This window comes from Leptonotus elevatus, chromosome 3 (genome assembly GCF_054856555.1).
Source record: "Leptonotus elevatus isolate MCC_2025b chromosome 3, RoL_Lele_1.0, whole genome shotgun sequence".
NCBI lineage: Eukaryota > Metazoa > Chordata > Actinopteri > Syngnathiformes > Syngnathidae > Leptonotus > Leptonotus elevatus.
This window is the reverse complement of record NC_141241.1, coordinates 22,863,172-22,882,071: the sequence shown is the minus strand read 5'-3', so window position 1 is coordinate 22,882,071 and position 18,900 is coordinate 22,863,172. Positions and strand designations below refer to the sequence as shown.

At 38.1% G+C, this 18,900-nt stretch overlaps 2 protein-coding genes across 2 annotated transcripts in view; one reads left to right on the top strand and one right to left on the bottom strand.

Moving 5' to 3' along the window:
• The first annotated feature begins 107 nt into the window (after positions 1–107).
• On the top strand, positions 108–7,108 carry anp32a (acidic (leucine-rich) nuclear phosphoprotein 32 family, member A). Its single transcript, XM_086071529.1, has 7 exons — positions 108–275; positions 2,579–2,728; positions 2,796–2,918; positions 3,896–4,094; positions 4,177–4,283; positions 4,470–4,536; positions 4,654–7,108. Exons 1-7 carry the CDS (start codon positions 222–224, stop codon positions 4,743–4,745), a joined length of 792 nt encoding a protein of 263 aa, XP_085927655.1. The 5' UTR covers positions 108–221; the 3' UTR covers positions 4,746–7,108.
• An 865-nt stretch (positions 7,109–7,973) lies between these two features.
• Positions 7,974–18,900, bottom strand: part of coro2ba (coronin, actin binding protein, 2Ba) — a 32,887-nt gene continuing 21,960 nt past the window's right edge. Inside the window, exons 3-12 of the mRNA XM_086071827.1 lie at positions 16,659–16,775; positions 15,509–15,658; positions 13,930–14,094; positions 13,069–13,185; positions 12,872–12,976; positions 12,335–12,431; positions 11,221–11,333; positions 11,014–11,104; positions 10,778–10,917; positions 7,974–9,192 (exon numbers count right to left, since the gene is read on the bottom strand). Coding sequence (XP_085927953.1) covers positions 9,058–9,192; positions 10,778–10,917; positions 11,014–11,104; positions 11,221–11,333; positions 12,335–12,431; positions 12,872–12,976; positions 13,069–13,185; positions 13,930–14,094; positions 15,509–15,658; positions 16,659–16,775 — 1,230 coding nt within the window. The 3' untranslated portion in view covers positions 7,974–9,057. The remainder of the gene's footprint in view (positions 9,193–10,777; positions 10,918–11,013; positions 11,105–11,220; positions 11,334–12,334; positions 12,432–12,871; positions 12,977–13,068; positions 13,186–13,929; positions 14,095–15,508; positions 15,659–16,658; positions 16,776–18,900) is intronic.

Here is an 18,900-nt window from a genome sequence, read left to right as displayed (position 1 = left end):
GTTCGATCGGGGGGCAATTTCATTGGTGGATACGTATGTAAATCAGATCGCTCTAAATTCGGCGCACCTCATTGGTTGACAGTGACGACAATCCCAAACCCGCGCCCCCACCCACCTTAGCGGATCAAGTTTGAATGAACTGCAACAGCCTTGCTCTGGAGGCACCGGGAGCATTTGTGGTAATTATTAAAAGTGTGTATCAAAGGGCGAACTGAACCAGGATGGAGATGAAAAAGAGAATTCACTTGGAACTGCGGAACTGTACTCCGTCTGAGGTAAGTTAACACGCGGACCATCGCTTCGCGTCTCACCGGACGGTGAACGCTGTCGTGTACGTGCGTTCTTGCCGTGGTGGAGAAAGAGAGATACAAAGTTTTTCAAGTCTGGGAAAGATGCGGACGTCATGCTGCGCTGTTGCGAACATGTTGAGAAGAGACAGGTGCTGACAGCGAGTCAATTCCATCTCCGGTGTGCGGCCGTATAAACAAGGCAAGCGGCGAGAGGAGCCATATTAGTAACTTTTACAGATCTGCTCGGCGCTCGTATTTGTTCGTCCCCGTATATTGACACAACTTGCATCTGCGCCTCCATTTATCGAATAACAAATTTTGAGTCATTGGGTACGCAAGTAATGACAAATTAATGATAAACCTCGAGGTGCCGCTAAAAGCTCCACCCACCCAGCACCCCCCAGTTAGCGCAGCTCCACACTTACTGTACTATTGCAATGGTGGGGCCAGACAATACTGTAGTGCAGTGCCAACGTTGGCGGACAGCGCTACTCGTCTCCACCTAGAGGCAAAATACACTGACATTCTCATGACATTACATTGCTATAAATTAGGTTCTTGTTTGAAGCTGTCGTGTCATTATTACTGCGTCGTAGCCATCTATCGAAAACACCTCGCTCGAACGCGCGTCGTTGTTTCTAGAAGTAGGACACACGCCGCCATTTTACTACCATACAAAGGTCCTATTTTGAAGCACTTGAACGCCGCGTTTATTCGACGCAAACAACGCGCGATTTTACAATACATTGTTACAAATAACAACCCATAAGCGATCCTCGATCCTATCTGCGTTTGTTTGTCGTAAACAACAGGGAGAAACGTTCACCTGGCAGTGGCAGCTGCGTAATCCGCTTTAGTTGCCCCTCCTACTTACAAATGAGTTTGTGGACTAGGATCTTTGGCACCGATTTGTTTGTTCGAATAAACGTCCCTCTACGTCGTTTGCACGCTGCTGCTCGGTACAAAAAATAAATTAACCGGTTTTCATAATGATACGTACATAAATGTATTATTTACGTAATGTAAATGAGCCAATTCATCGCGAGAATAATAGCTGTAGCGGAATAATATTATGCATATGTTCCGGTTCTCTATGCTGATTGGTGTCACATTGAAGGTCGCAGCACACGTGAATATCCATCCGCTCAATTCACTCACTGTTATGTACTAATACAGCTAGTACAGTAATGTACAGTTCTTTTTCTGCTGTACTGAGGTAATAACTTTAATAGAATAACACCTATTAATGTACAGAAGTATACATACGTTTTTACTAATACCAAGAGTCCTGCGACATTTGTTACATCAAATTAGGTATTTTTGTGGTTAAAATTGGTTAATTATATGCATTTGCCATGTTCTAACATTTCATCTCATTTAATATTTCATATTATTGTAAATCATAAAATGCATTTTACATATTTCAGCTTCCACAAACAATTGTGTTTCATACAAGCACACTTCATTCACAATTTACATGGCAATTAATTGTGTTTGTATGAAAACAAACCATTTTATACACACATTTGTACTTAAAAAAACAACAACCTCATCTGTTAGTTTAAAAAAAGAAGAAGAAGCAAAGCAGAAAGGTTTGTCCACCCCTGCATTACAGTTTCGAGTAGGCTTATGCATTTCCTTGAATATTGTCATAAAAATATTATTGAGGTATTTTTAAATTAAATATCTCTTGTCTCTAAACGACTGCCTTGAGTTTAGAATGATGTCATTAAAGTATGACTTCCCATTTCAATAATGGTTAAAATTGCATATTCAGACAGATTTAGAGCAATGGTTCTTAAACTTTTTATTTTTTTACACCTAATACCATGTTAAAAAAAATATATATGTATGTAGGTGTCTAAGTACCTCCAATATGACCAACATTTAAGATGTTTTATAACTGCTATGATGGTTTGAATGTAGCATTCAAATTGAAACTGATATTTAATATTGTAAGCCACGGTAACATTATGCAATTTGGAAAATAAATAGGACGAAGTGTTAACTTAAATAACAATTAAATTAAAATATATTTTAACTAAACTTGAGAGAAAAATTATATTTATTCAAGTAAAAAGAGAATCACTTGATTAGAACAGTTGAAATATGCTATGTGTGCTATTAATTGACACTTAATTCAGCGTAGTGTCCTCCCAAAAATCATTTGTGAGGAGGATTCTGCCTTCTTGCCGTGTGTTGTTTTTCTGGTTATTTTTTAAAATCCCTTTTATCATTGATCATTTGGGGTTTGCCAATAACCAGACTTGAATGTGTTTCTACTGTAGGTCAAAGAGCTTGTCCTTGACAACTGCCGCTCCAATGACGGCAAGCTCGATGGTCTAACGGATGAATTTGAGGAGCTGGAATTCCTGAGCACAATGAGGGTTGGACTGACCACGGTCGCCCAGTTGCCAAAGCTAAAAAAGCTCAAGAAGGTTGGTTTTGATACATAAATAAACTGTTAAAAGTGTGCAGCTTTCTAATAGTTTGAATTATTCACAGCTTGAACTCAGCGATAACAAGATCTCAGGAGGCTTGGAAGTGTTGGTAGAGAAATGCCCTAACCTCACACATCTCAATTTAGGCGGAAATCGAATTAAAGACCTCAGCACCATTGAACCACTGGTGAGTTAAACATGTCTGAAAAAGCCAAATGTAGTGGAAGTCAAAGTATAGCCACATTCTTAATAATACAGTTGGACCCAAAATATTTGGACAGTGACACAAGTTTTGTTATTTTAGCTGTTGATGAAAACATATTCACGATACAATCATACAAACTCTCAGCTGTAATTTGAGAGTATTCGCATCCAAATTGGAGCAAGGGTTTAAGAATGACAGCTCTTTAATATGAAGCAGTCTCTTTTTCAAGGGACCAAAAGTAATTGGACGATTGACTAAGAAGACTGAAGAAAAAAAAACCAAGGATGCATGGGCTTTTCCCTCGTTAACCTATCACAGATTATGCAGTTATAAGGTCTGGAGTTGATTCCAGGTGTGTCGTTTGCATTTGGAAGCTGTTCCTGTGAACACAAAACATGCGGTCAAAGGAGCTTTCAAATAGGGGTGAAACAGACCATCCCGAGGCTGAAAAAAAGAAGAAATCCATCAGAGATTTAGCAGAAATGCTAGGAGTGGCCAAATCAACAGTTTGGTGTTCCTCTTTAAAGTAAAGAAAGTAATAAAGTAAACTACAATTGTTACACCCTTTTTCTTCTGTACGGTCATTTAAGTAATACAGAAATAAATACATTTAAAAAGAACCCCGAAAGCTCATGTATGAAATTAATTGACAAAGACTATTTTGTCAATAATAGTAATTCATTTTAGTTTTTAAATGTAAAATGTTTCAGTTACTGTTTTTTTTAAGCACATTCATTATTGTTATATTTTGTTAAAAATTCTTCTTTTTTTCCCATTTTAGTTAATTCTTTAGTTTTTGTCAACTATAATAATATTGGTGGGCATGCATTTCAAAGGCCCAGCTAATTGTTTACAAACAAAAAGTCAATATTCCGTAATATATGCCCCTTTAAACATAAATGACACATTTGAGCTGTTCTAAGTTGCTGCTTTGTTCACAAGACTGGTCTTTCTGACAGAAAGACCTGGGGACCCTGAGAAGCCTCGAGCTGTTCACGTGTGAGGTGACAAACCTGAGCGAGTACAGAGAAAGTGTTTTCAAGCTACTACCGCAGCTCACTTATCTGGACGGATACGACAAAGATGACAAAGAGGCGTCGGATTCGGATGCCGAGCTTTACACAGAAGGCTGGGAATACGGCGACGAGGATGAGGAAGGTACAGTACATTTACATTTAAAAGATGATACAGTACTGATAGATCCATGTACATTTTGCTGATAGCCCTTGGTTTTACGCAGATGTAGATAAAGAGGATTATGACGATGATGCACCATCAGGAGGAGAAGAGGAGGATGAGGGAGATGACGATGAAGAGGAGAATGAGAAGGGGGATCTCAGTGGAGAAGTCAGACTTGAATTAGTATTGAAATATAAATCAAAATATTTTAATTTATTGAATAGTTGTTGTTTTTTTTGCTCTGCATGCTAGAATAAAATCTTGAATTATGTGTCATCGAGAGTTTTATCTATTTATCCTTGTGTGTATGAAAACGGGGGTTCTTTTGAAGTAATGAGACAATCTGATCCTCAGGAGGAAGATGAGGAGGACCTGAATGACAAAGATGTAGATGACAATGAGGAGGCAAAGGAGGAAGAGGGTGAGTATATAGGCTTGGCCCCGACCCCCAAAAAACAGATTTAATAAAAAAAATTTTTGGGGAAAACCTGTAACGCTTCTTCTGGCATCCTAAATATTTTGACTGTTGCTCCAATAGAACAAGATCGGGGTCAGAAGCGAAAACGAGAACTGAATGAAGAAGGAGAAGACGACGACGACGACGATGACGACGACGATGATGACGATTGAGGGTCATTTTGAGGTTAAATGTGAACTGTTTGAACTTATGTCCCAAGTCTCTTCCCGATAACCAAGTGTTTTTCCCTTCAGTTGGCAAGCTCTGGTTCTTTGCCCTTTGTCACAGGCTCTGCACCTTTTGTGTACCTTTGAAGGTCTTTGCAGTCCATTTTTAACTACTTTGCAGACACATTTTATAAGCTAGGCAAGGACATTTGAAGAGATATTTGGGGTGTTTTCTGACTCTTTGTATGAGACCAGTTTGTGAATAAATCTGTAATTTAAAAGGAACCCCGACTGTAATGACATTTTTGCTCTCTAGTATGGTTTATTCGGTTGTTAGTATAAGTAAAATATCAAAAATAATTTCCAGTGTAATACATTTTGTAGAAACTTTATATGCATATACGTCGCCATTGTTGTTTGTCGCAAATGCTCTGGGTAGTGACGTAACATGGATGCACGCTATTGTTTTTAGCAGTCACGGTGATCTGTTTATTTACACTAATCAAAAATATAAAGGCTACACTTTTTTGTTTTTGCTCCCATTTTTCGTGAGGCGGACTCAAAGATTTACAACTTTTTCTACATGCACAAAAGACCATTTCCCTCAATCATTGTTCACAAATCTTTGATAAACTGTTAGTGAGCATTTCTCCTTTGTCGGCATAATCTATCCCACCTCACAGGTGTGACATATCATATCACAATAAAAGGCAACTGTGAAATGTGCAGTTTTATTACACACCACAGTGCCACAGATGTCGCAAGTTTTCAGGGAGCATGTAACTGGCATGCTGACGGCAGGAATGTCCACCAGAGCTGTGTTGCCTGTGAAGTGAAAGTTCATTTCTCTACCATAAACCGTCTCCAAAGGCGTTTCGGACAAATGGGCAGTACATCCGACCGGCCCTTACAACCGCAGACCACGTGCAACCACACCAGCCCAGGACCTCCACATCCAGTATGTTTACCTCCAAGATTGTCTGTGTGTCTTATCTTGACAAAGCAGAAATGCTAACTACAAATTTAGACAGATTTGTGAGCAATATCTGAGGGAAATGGCCTTAGAGTAGGTACTGCATTGAATGATGTGAAATGACAAGAGCACAACTGCGGGTCTTTGGGCAGGTGGACGCTTCCAAACGCATCTTTCCACAGTTTTCTTAACTTTCTATAGGAAAGCTTATGGAGGCGTACCTCGCTTTCTTTATTCCCCTTTGATGGAAAATTGCGTCCAAAAGCCGCGTAATAGTTTTGCTTTGCTCGACAGAGGGCAGCAACCATATCACGTCGTCATCCAAGAATGCATTACGCAAACAAAAACATGGCAACCGGTGTGTATCAAATTATGTCGTCAACAAGATTTTTTTAATTTACAAGAAATGATTATATATATATTTTTTACATGTGTTTTAACTCATTCACTGCCATTGACGACTATAGACGTCAAAAATTCATTTTAACTATTTCTATTAGTTTCACATTTTTCTCTCCACTTTTGTTAACAAGAGTATGAAAACCTAATTAAAAAATATTGTACATTTAGAACATATACAATTTGTGATTAATCTTGAGTTAACTAGTGAAGTCATGTGATTAATTACAATCAAAAAATTATATTGCCTGATGCTCCTAATTAAAAAAAAGAAAGAAAAAAATTATAAAAAATTAGGGGTGTCAGATGATTACATGACCTCAATGTTTATCTGTTCTAAATGTAATTTTTTTTAAGGTTTTCATACTCTTGTTAACAAAAGTGGAAAAAATGTGAAACTAATAGAAATAGTTCAAATAAATGTTTGACGTCTATAGCCGTCAATGGCAGTGAATGAGTTAATGGTAAAGGTCAGTTGAGACAGTTTGTTGTTAAGGTTGGGGTTCCTTTCAAGTCCCTCACTTTAAAAAGTAACTTAAACCAACATAATAATGCATGCCTACTTCTAAATCTAAAGCCAGTAGTAGTTCAGATATGTGAGTTGTGGTCCAGTCATGCCAGAAATGTTATTTTTGCATTCTACTTTATTTCCTAGAAATAAACCATGTGTACTATGCTATCCTGATGTGAAACGTGTGCTGAGGGTGACCCTCTGAGGCATTTAACCCATAGCAGAAGTCAACCCTTGTCAAAACCTAAGCTTTGATAGTTCGGATATTACGTGTTATTGTAAATATTGACCAAATCTATTTTTTTGTATTCTCTTTGATGGCAGCAGACATTAAGCATATAACTGATGTGAAACTATACATTGTAATAATAAGATATGAATGATGTATTCTATTTTACCCGGAATGTGCAGTGTGAAGCTTCTTGGATTTGGACAGAACTTTTTAAGCATAATCTCTCCATAAAGATGATTAATTCAGCATCAGAATTCTCTTTGTGTCTGTCCACTGTTCTTTTCTATGACAAATAATTGCAGCTATCTGGAAATGTCCTGGGAGTAGAGGTCTTGTTGGTCCATGAATAGTAAAACTGCATATTGTCGCTGCTATGTGAAAAACACTTGTGTCCATTTTTGTCATTTTTTTACATTTGTATGTTTTTGGGATGAAACTAACTGCAGACCCCCCAAAAGATAACAATTTAAAAAATGGGGAAAAAATGGACATAAGTGTTTTTCACATAGCAGCGACGATATGTGAGCTGCTAACTAACTACTACACTTACTATTGAATTTTCACATTAAGCAACATGGTCAAACTGGCCTTCATAAAACCTCATTCAAACAGTTTTTTCCTCTTTCCATTTATATTTGGAGAGTTGTGATTTTTGCAACCTGATAAATTTCTTCCTCATTTATGAATCTAGGATGATCATGCCTCCTGGATGTTACTTACTGTAATTGTCAATCATTTGCCATCATGTCACACGAAGAGGCCCTGTTACGGCTCTTATACCACACTTCAAAAAGTGAGTACTAGTATTCTGTTCAGATTTTTTTTTTTTGCTACTTAAGCATGCTCACAGGTCAACTTGACATGACACACCTAAATGTTCCCCTCACTATATCTTATATTCCGTTATTCAGTTTTGAGTCACACCGACTGAGACTTATTCATTTAGACTTAAAAATAGTGTAGTATTTAGTCCTTGTGTTGAATCTCATTGTATTATGCAATACTTCTGATTAGTGTTACACTAAAAGATGTGCTTAAATTTGGCTATTTTACATGAATGTTTAGGTTTATACTGAAGCCTAAAATGATGCGGTTTGCAACAATCATTGACACAAAAAGTGCTCAAAGGGTGTAGAAGAATCCACCTTTACTAAAACTTATTGGAAGTCCACATTTCATTTGTGTTGCACGTATTCTGTAACCAACATGTCTTTCACTCTTGCTACATCCATTAAAGACGAGGATGTTTCAAAATTGCCAAGAAAAAAATAAACATCAGTTTTATGGCTATTATTACGTCAAAAAGGGAGAACATATAGGCTTTTAAAACATGTGGTTTAAAGTTAGCATACATGTCTTTCTACTATTAGAGGCAAAGCAAAATTAGAGATTCGCTAGTAGTAAACATGGCTTATAGTTACAGTGATATAGTTAACCAAAGGGATTAGCTATTGAGAATGTAATACCTATACAATATATCTACCTTGTCTGTAGTTATGATGTCATTGTCAAAAACCATTAAAGAGCCACTTCCACAACAATCTTGCATCATCTACATGTAAACATTCAGCGAAATCCATCAATCGTCACAATCATTACTTGCCCAGCCGCATAGTCATAAACAATATGAGGAAAACAAATAAATAGTAGCAAATGTATAATACAACCCCCATCCCTGTAATTAGCCCTAAAACCAAATAAGTGCCAACAAAAGTTCCCTTAAATGCTGAGCAAGTGTAGACCCAAGGGTGCACACCTGCTTATTACACATGGATTCTCCTCAAAAGAAGACAGTGCTTGAGCAGTTGGGAAGACGTAATAGACAACGTACACAAGTACATGCCGACCATTTTGAGCTGATGCTGTAGCTCCCTGCAAACAAGCTGCAGTATCGTTTAAGGCCTTGAGAGAAAATGTTTCAATTGAACTTTATCCACTAATTTGGCTTGGAAAAAAACCTGTTGCTTGTCAGTACTTAGGGTGAACATATAAGATTTGGAGGCATTTTAGATAAAGTGTAGTGGCTGAAAGTGAGACAAGATGCAGTAATACATCAGCTTTCACAATCCAATGTTCAGTGACCATCCAATGTGTGAGGCAGGGCAGCTGGAAGTAGGCTATAGTATAAGGTCAAACATGGTGGAAGGCTCCAAAGTTTTTTGGAGGTCCAAACTAGAGACAAAGCAGGCGGCTTTGTCAGAGGTCAAATGTTGTTGGGACTCAAATTCTTCATGTTCTTGAGTTCCAGCTCCAGTTGGCGTATTCGCACGTCCTTGGTGCTCAACTCCTCCCTCAGCCTCCGCAACTCGTCCTGCTGCCGGAAGAACATCTGCAGGAGCTGCATTGAGAAAAGAAAAAAGACCGAGGATGATTGGAAGGTGCAATACATTGATATTACAGTCCCGTGAACTTAAATGTTTAATATGGGCAACGTGACAGTGACCTAGTAGTCAACCTACTAGTCACCCTTGAAATAGGCCGACTGACTGGTTACAAGTTTGAGGACAGCTGTGATGCTATTTCGGAGGACACACCTTAGTTGAACATGTCCCTATGGTCAAATTAGGATTTACCATCATTTTTATCCATGCCTGTTTCATGATTTTTTTTCAAGCCCCACTTATTAACTTTGCAATTCATATTTTCATAAATCTGCTGATGAAACATTGATTCACAGTTAGATTAATGGAACCTTTGTCATGGTCTGAGGGGGTATGTATCGTCTTTACTGGCACTAAGTAACTTTGAGGACGCTGGTGGGAACTGGTGAATTTTGCTCCAATCTATAGATGTGCAAGGAATTGTAATGATCTACTCCAGTCTGACTCGCTAATGCTAATTAGCGCGCTACTTGCGGCACTTTTTTCACTCAAAAGAAGGGCTTCATGCTGAAAAAAACAAACTTTAATTGGAATAACTTGATCGTGACTTTTTCTTTCTACTCTCTAATGTGGCTCCACGCTGACCCCCCCCCCCCCCCCACTTTGATTGAAATAACTTGATCGTGACTTTTTCCTTTTACTCTCTAATGTGGCTACAACATAATAGTGTATTAGACCGCGTGGAACCACACTGCCCCTCAGTGGCCAAACCGGGTACAACATGAACAGCGCTCCAAATAAAGGCACACACAGACAAAGGCAAGACAGTATAAAATAATTTAAATAAAATCGATTTTGGGACATTCAAAATCGATTCTGAATCGTACTAAATGAGAATCGCGATTCTTATGAGAATCTATTTTTGGCACACCCCTAGTATTTTTGGGGGTGCTTCAGGAAGGGAGGGAGGGGGAGCGCAGTGTGGGGTGGGAGCCTTGTGAATGGAGTTGAGTGTCAGAGGCCAACGAAGAAGAGTCATGCCTCTATACCTTTTTCTCACTGTTCTTTCCTTTTTGATTTTGTTTTTTTCTGGCGTCAGCGATGGCCAACACTGTAGCCCTTTGCGTGTTAACAATTAAGAAGGTAAGATCCCCAACCCAACCAACATGTGCTGTTAACGTACTTGAGAAACGTTACAGTAGTGTATAAAGAAAAAATAGACAATAAAATAATTACCTGATCGCTATTTATCATTATCACAGCCACTGCAAACTGAAATGTAGCCTTTTTCAATCCAACTCCAGGCTACCCGGAGATGAGAATGGGAAACGTGGTCTTCCTTTAGGCAAAACACTACCGCTTTTGTCCATATGGTGCCGCCATAATCAACGAAAACTGAAAGTTAATAAGTCGGGCTTTAAATGATAATGTTGCTCCACAATTAAAAAACCTGATCAACCTTGCTTAGTTTTCATACATTTTAATTTACATTACTCTTATTATTTATAATAATGTACATCATGTGTTTTAATATTAAGACAAAAACAGGGTTAAATCTGTTTTACATGCACATTTTGGGGTCTTGGAATTGCTATCTTCTACCTCATTTTCCGTCCTGGGTGGTATGTTCTCAAGCAAGTCGATACCATTCACGACCACATTTTTCTTCTCCTTCACTGGGGCCTTGAACACTAACTTGTTTGGTCGGTGGAAGCCATCCTTCAGGGACATTAAGACGGGATCTGTTTGCACAAAACAAGCCACACAGTGATACCAGAGATCATAAACATGATGTACACAAACTGAGTTTTGAATCCGTTTTCACAAGTGTATCATACCTCTGTTGATACCACTGAGCCACTCGGTGGCTGAGAGTGCAGGTTCTGCTCCCGCAGTCATTGGGTAAATGTCATCTTGGTATGTGTCTGACTGTAGAACAGATATACATCAAATCCACTGTCAGCATCGCTATTGTTGTGGAGGACTTTCCATTAAGATTCAGGGAAAAAAAGATATTATGAGCCTTGAGCATCTATCTCACTGACCCTTCTTGGTACGATCATTGAAATGGGTTCTATCAAGCCCTTCAGGGTGACCAGCTTGTAGAATCGGAAGACCTCGCAAGATCCCACATCCAGACCACGCTTTGGCATCACACCTGTAAAGGAGAGTGAATAATGTGACACATAGACCACATAAAAGGTGAAATTGAACTAACTTGGAACAGCACAGGACAAAGTGAAGGTTAGGGAGTTTTCAGTTGACCTGACTCTAGCTTTCATTACTTCCTGCTCAAATCCTATTTCCTTTACAAGACCACTTTAGTACAAAATTCATTTCCATTGTGACCCGCTCGCTCGCCTTCTACTGTCACAATGGACTAATAATGAAGTAGGTTACGGAAGCGCATTGCATTCACTTGAAGAAAAAAAAAAATCCTGTTTTTCTGACAAATTTTTGGGGGGAGCTTTGTTTTTTTGAGTATTTTTTTTTCTGTTTTATTGAATATTTTTTCCCCGTTTTATAAAATTATTATTTTCCTGTTTTTCAGATTTTTTTTTCCAGTTTTCCTGAGTATTTTTTCCCCGTTTTATAAAATTATTATTTTCCTGTTTTTCAGATTTTTTTTTTTCTGTTTTTCAGAAAAAAAATTTTAAGGTTTTTTTCCCCCCTCAGAGATTAGAGAACAAACCACAATACAGTATACACATTCATTCCTTTATTGAGAGCCACTAAGTAAACATGACCATCTTATTGCATATGGAGGTATGCGGGAAAGTGTCCGCTTCTGCTAATAGCGAGTCTGCAACAAGTCACGAAAAACAGAACACCAGCTCTGTTTTCCGGAATCATTTTCTTTTCTGTTTATTTGAATAATCCCCCCCCCCCCCCCCTGTTTTTCTGACACTTATTAGCTGTTCATAATGGTAACTTGCAAGCCTTTCGCCGATAGTTCGAATTTCCCGCACTTGAATGTGACGTCATCTTTAAAATGAACAGAGATTTTGTCAGGAATTTATGTAAGAAATGTTCTTGAGTGTAATTATGTTCTGATTGTCTAAATAAAAGTGGGGGTTTTTTTATTAAAATTTTCGGCCACAGGTGGCAGTAGCGATTCGAAATTCTATTTTCTGCGTTCAGTAGTTTTAAAGGACTTACCTAATCCTTTCTGAGGAACCTGGGACCGGAACTCCATTAGGTACTGGATGAATGGTTTCTCTGTAGTAATCTCAAAGTAACGAATGTTGCCATCTCCCTAGGAAAACATAAGAACATGTTTAAATGTGTGAGCGTGGATCACCATAGTGGACATTTTGAGTCTGACTCCAAGAACACAACAGAGACATGTAACCACTCTGAACACTGGTGACCATTTGACACATTTCTTTTGTCAAAGGTTTTGAAGAGAACATTAAAAGTGAAGCAACTGAGACAACCAATGTTATGAAAGTGCCTGGTGTAGTTCTGAAAATTACATATTGTCTATATTAATAACCACTTTTTATTTTTCCAGTATGATCTAGTAGTAGTAGAAGTAGGTAGCTAATTATTTTTTTTAATATTACAAAATAAATACATATTTTTGTATTATTATTTCTATTGCACTACCCGTTATTTGGGCAAGCAAAATACAGATTTCTTACAGAAAATATTATAGGACTAGAAAATTATTTGTCAAGTGTCAGCACTGCTAACCTTGCCTGCTAGGTACAACATGTGAGTGTCAGAGTCATAGAAGGGAAACAACAATCCTGAGAGACCGTCTATGTCCTCCTCCATCAGCGGCATGGATAAATCCTCCTGGGAAGAGCAACATACGTAATTATTGATGCAAACACAAGCACACACTTGCTCCTCCCATTCCCAAACTGCCATACGGAGGTTTACCACACCTGATCCCAAAGGGCAATCTGACGCGTGTTCCAACGAGAGACACCTGTGGTGAGCAGCCGCTTGAGGTTGCCCAGGAAAACCACTCGGTTTACCCGGTGGTTCTTGTAGCTTGCTTGCTGGAGGAGAAGCACAAAAAAAAGAGTGGAGTGTCCAAGATGCTCAAAAGAAAGAGCTTGACCTTCAAACTAGGGCCCGACTGATACTGAGTATTGGCAGAAAAAATTTACTGATTACCGATTAATCTGCCAATTATTTAAAAATATATGCTTAATCCATAAAATTGTGTCCCCACAGCATTTGTGTGTGAATATTCGTTATTTGAAGTAAAACAGTCAATGCTAACTTCCTGTTAGCATTTGAATGGGATCTTCCCTTCACTTTTAGCATTAGCGCTAGGATAGCGATGTTTTAAAAACGAAGCACGTTTTGTATTTAAAATATATAGTGGATGTAATTCTTATCGTCGTGTGTTTAGTTTTGCAGTTAACTCCAACTGGGGTGTCATTAATCAACTTAAAGGATGCTTAGTGATAGCAGAATAATATACGCTACACACTTGCTAGTTGCTAATGCTACGCAAGCAAAATGGTACATTCAGGGTACTTTCACAGCGTCGGAAACTTTGGTTTTCTTTGATGATGACGTTATAAGGAGAAAATAATCGAACCCAATTGACCTATTGTTTAGGCGGTTGATTAATCGGTCGGGCCCTATTAACAAACTGGAATTAAAAACTAAATTAGTAAGATTTGGGCATAATCAGCATGATAACTTACATACGCAACCAACAACAGGGGATTGTTTTAAAACTGGAATTCCAATACATCTATTAAAGACTACTCTCCTTCTATCGAACCAACCTGAAGGACTCTTCCAGAGCGCGGCTCAATGACTCGCAGCTTCTTGTCTTTACAGCTGGTGGCCAGCAGGCTGCCGTCTGTGTTGAAGGACATGCTAAGGATGACATCTGTATGGCAGTCAATCATTTTTACTGGCTCTCCAATCTCCAAGTTCCAGATCAGGATCTGATGAAAAGGGATGTGTGAGTGAAGTTGATAGGCTTGTTTTATTGTGTTTGAAGTGGCATCTTGCAAAGGAGTCAAATGCTGATTTGCTAAAGTAAAGGTTTGAGTGTGGGGAAACGGACACAAACATGATTGTACACGCAAACAGATGTGGAAGCGGATCAACTAATTGGGCTCAACTAGGATTGTGTCAGCCAAGTGTGGAAACATTGTACATGTTAACTGCTGGATTTAGCATTTGCAATGTGATTTACCAAACCTTAGATGAACTGCACTGGCATTTTTAAAAAATGCCAACAAAAATTATTGCGCTATATCATCTACTCAGGAATGCCATTTTTAGATCTTCTGAACGATCTTATTGCTGACTTGGAGCCAATCACAAGAAGGAGTCATGCATTATGACAAAATTACTTTTGTCTTTAGTGTCTAGTTAGTAACGTAATCCAAGTACCATCATATTAAAGTACTGGATTACTTTTGGATTACTCCAATATTGAGTATGCTCATGAAGATATTATATATATATATATATATATATATATATACGTGGCCCTAATAGATGCATGTTCATCAGATAAATACCATCCATACATTTTCATCTACTGCACCTAGTCTGGTAGGCTATAATATTGCTGCACCATATGGTAAACTGCTTACCATACCATTTATTTTATAACCTAGATATCTATCTTAAGACCCATTTACTATACTACACTAGTAGAACCATGTGCCCTGGTAAAACGACAGTATCTTTCTAGTACTGTTTTCCCCACTATTGCATGATTTCCTGCACACTAGCAGAAAACGTTGGCATACTAGTTGCACAAGTATTATTTGAGGCTTAACTGCGCACTAGTTGACATATACGCACTACTAGTAGTACTACTGAAGTGTTTGATGTTATCTAGTTAAATTTAATATAGAGTACTGTTGTTAGCAGCCCATAAATTGTCAGCTAATGCACAGTAATGTCTCACTACCATGTCCTACCTATTTACCAAGAATGTCATGCTAAATGGGGACAAAGAGCGTACTAGTCCATAGACCAGAAGCCAGGTTTCAAGGATCTTGAATAAATACTCAAATGACTTTACATAAAACCAGCTTTCACCATTAGTGATGGTGTTTAATGACTGATCAGCTGTGTCAGTTGCTTATAAATCTCGGCATACTGGATACTAAAATGAACAGTCACAGGCTGGGCAGTTATGTGTTAGGGAGACTTTGATTGTTTTAAACTTGCTAGAGTTCATCTTGTTTGTGAAGAAACAAGGAAAACAATTGACCGTGCGTGTGGTTTGTTTTGTTTCCCATATGAATAGTCTACATTACTGTATAGTTGCTACATGTGAGGCTCAGATGTTTCGCATGTTACGATCTTATCATGTCAACGGTGGTGCTGATGCCATACCTTATAATCGTAGCCGGCGCTGAATAGGATGCCACTGCTGGTGGGATGCCACTCAATCAGTCCCACCCGTCTGCTGTGACCGTAAAGCTCCAGCACTGCCTCCGTCATGTTACGCCTCAGGCCGCCGTCTGGGATCTCCCACACCCGCACCTGTCATATTCACAAGTCCAACTGCATTATGAGACAGGCCAACGGAAACAGAAACCTACAAGTCTATGTGAATTATTATTATTTTTTTTTTAGGGAAGGCCCCATTTTGTTCAGTGGGCTTTATTATGATCTAACCAGAGATCCCCTGATCAGTGTCGTCCTTTGCTTTTAGATTAGACTGGATTACAGTTATGGCTGGAAGCACTATGATGACCCAGAGGGGATTATTCATCAACTGTGAAACTACTCTACAGCACATTCTTCATTATATGTCATTGTTGAAGTTATGCAATTTATGTAAATCCGTACTGCATCATAGGTGGGACCAACCAGTGTCTAAAGATGCCTGCTAGTACTTTCAGGTATAATACTGAAAAGCGAATTGTAAAAGTATCAGTCAATCTAAATAGGTATACTGTAATACAATTTAATAACACAGGCATATGAACGTTTGTGTTCCACATACAGAATTTGCATGCCCTTAACTCATTCACTGCCATTGACGGCTATAGATGCCAAAAATTCATTTGAACTATTTCTATTAGTTTTCCACTTTTTCCACTTTTGTTAATAAGAGTATGAAAACCTAAAAAAAAAAAGAAGTACATTTAGAACAGATGTAAAATTTGTGATTAATCGTGAGTTAATTATTGAAGTCATGTGATTAATTACAATGAACATTTTTATTCACCTGACGTGATTTAAAAAAAATAAAAATTAGGGGCATCAGGCGATTAAAACTTCACAAATTTTATATGTGTTCTAAATGTACAATAAAAAAATTCTAGGTTTTCACACTCTTGTTAACAAAAGTGGGAATTTTTTTTAAACTAATATAAATAGTTCAAATGAATTTTTGACGTCTATAGCCGTCAATAGCAGTGAATGAGTTCAAATCTGGGACTAATTTCACCCTGAGACAAAAAGGAAGTCTTCATTCAACTGAGTTCAAATTAAGCGTGCTTAATAGCAATCTACTGAAGTGGCGAGGGTCACTTGCCGAGCTGTCCTCAGAGCATGACGCTATGATGTTTTCAAAGAAGGGGTTCCACTTGATGTCGAGTACATTGCCTTGGTGCCCGCATACCTTTGGGTAGTGAGTGTCTAGACGGCCTGTCTGCAAGACAGGGGGAGAGGCATGTTTGCTTTACTCATGTTTAAGCATGTACAGTACAATATAACATATCTCACAATGTAATCTCATGATGGATGGATGGATGAATGAATGAATTAATATATTCCATCTTTGGGCAAGAGATGGGCTCCTCCCTGGACTGGTTGCCAGCCAAACATCCATTCCCACGTACGTTCCCGTAGGTGTGAAAACCAACACAAGCACAGAGAGGAACATGCAAATTCCACATGGGAAGGCCAGAGCCAAGATTTGAACCTGAACCACAGAACTAGGAGAAAGATGTGCCAACCACCGTTTCATCGTGCATGCTAGCCAAATTATTTTGTAATAGAAGAAAATATAATAGAAGAAACACAAGGTTTTCCAAGTAATATTTTGGGTGCTGTATTTATTTATGTTAAGCAATCTAAGTCGCGAATATCCATTATACAATAAAATACAAAATGTAATATTGTTAAAGAATTGTTGCAGTAACCCCTTGTCTCCACTGTGGGGCACTGTCTCATAATCGCACGATACTAGTAAGTTGAAGGGAGTGATGTCATAAATGTTTGATGTCACTTTAGTCCACTGACCTCCTTTTTTAATTCCCAAGAGATTTGTGTTACGTCACGTTTGGTCAAATCAGGTTTCTGAGCTCTCCGTTTGTTCATGTGTGCATCACTTTCCTCACTTAACTCTGAGGATGAACAAGACACATTTTTTGACACTGTGTAGTACACTCACGTCATTTAAAAATGGATTAGAAGCAAAGAGGGCCGCCCTAACTGCTATAAAAGGGAAGCATATTGGAAAGTTGACAGCAGGGAAAATGTGCAATCATGATTTTCATTGCGAAATATTCAAATAAAGCTTCAACAGAAAAGTATTTAGTAGAGAGGACATTGTCCATTAATACAAGGACTAATGATGAATCTACATTAATATTATGTATAATTGTTGCATAGTCTCTAAAAGTATTGGAAGGGCAAGGTCAATTCCTTTGTTTTTGTTGTATACTGAAAAAATTGGGCTTTCAGATCCAAAGATGAGGCAAAAGTTCAGAATTCCATCTTTTTATTCCATGGTGTTTACACCTAGATGACGTAAAACAACTCAGGACAGAGCATCTTTTGTTTGAAACCACCTACTTTCACACGAGCAAAACGATTGAATATTTGACTGATTGGTGTTTCGAGCAGCCCAGGTGTTGTCTTTTAGATTGATTGCTTAAACATTAGTTAGATAGTGCCGGTTTTTGACTTTGGGTTTGGCCTGTGAAAACGGCTTTTACTGTTCAGCAAACATGAAGGCCAAAGAGTTGTCTTTGGGAGATAACAAACCATTTTGAATCTGAGAGAAGAGGGAAAATCGATGTGAGCTATTGCGCAAACATTGGGCACAATTTGGAATCTCTTGAAAAACAAAGAAACTAAGCAACACAAGGGGACTGTAACAGTTCATAAACCTATTCTGAATTAAGAATTCCTCAATCATCATCCTCATTAAAAGACACTATTTACTAGGGGTGCTAAAAAAAATCGATTCGGCAATATATCGCGATATTACAGCGCGCAATTCTCTAATCGATTCGCTATGTGGCCGAATCGATTTTTAAACATACATTTCTTTCACGTCTTATTTAGGGTTAGGATTTACACATTAAGCATGGAAGAATGTTATATTAATGAAAAATTAAGTCTTAATATCTTATTTCAGTGCTGTTCAAACATGAAACAGACTGCAACCTGAATTTTCAGATAAATAAATACATTTTCATACAAATCTTACAGTGTACGTGTACAATTTTACTGATGAGTATTTTCTAAATTTGAGTTTAAAAAATCGCAATAATCAATTTATAGATTCGTATCGGAATTAATCGGTATCGAATCGAATCGGGACCTAAGAATCGTGATACGAATCGAATCGCCAGGTACTAGGCAATTCACACCCCTACTATTAACAAAGAAAAAGCAGTTCAGATAATTGATGGATGGATAATCTTTACTGATGAGAACCTCCAGGCACTCTGTAACAAAAAAAAAAGGTTTAATGATTGTATTTATTTCATATTCTTTCCACTATTGCATAACTAGTGTTTCATTTGATAGTATTACTATAGAAC

Excerpts from the sequence above, each read along its gene's own strand:
- anp32a (XM_086071529.1), top strand. The coding sequence starts at position 222 with ATGGAGATGAAAAAGAGAATTCACTTGGAACTGCGGAACTGTACTCCG. Across the intron at positions 276-2,578 it reads GGAACTGTACTCCGTCTGAG|GTCAAAGAGCTTGTCCTTGA; the intron begins GTAAGTTAACAC and ends TTTCTACTGTAG. Across the intron at positions 2,919-3,895 it reads TCAGCACCATTGAACCACTG|AAAGACCTGGGGACCCTGAG; the intron begins GTGAGTTAAACA and ends TCTTTCTGACAG.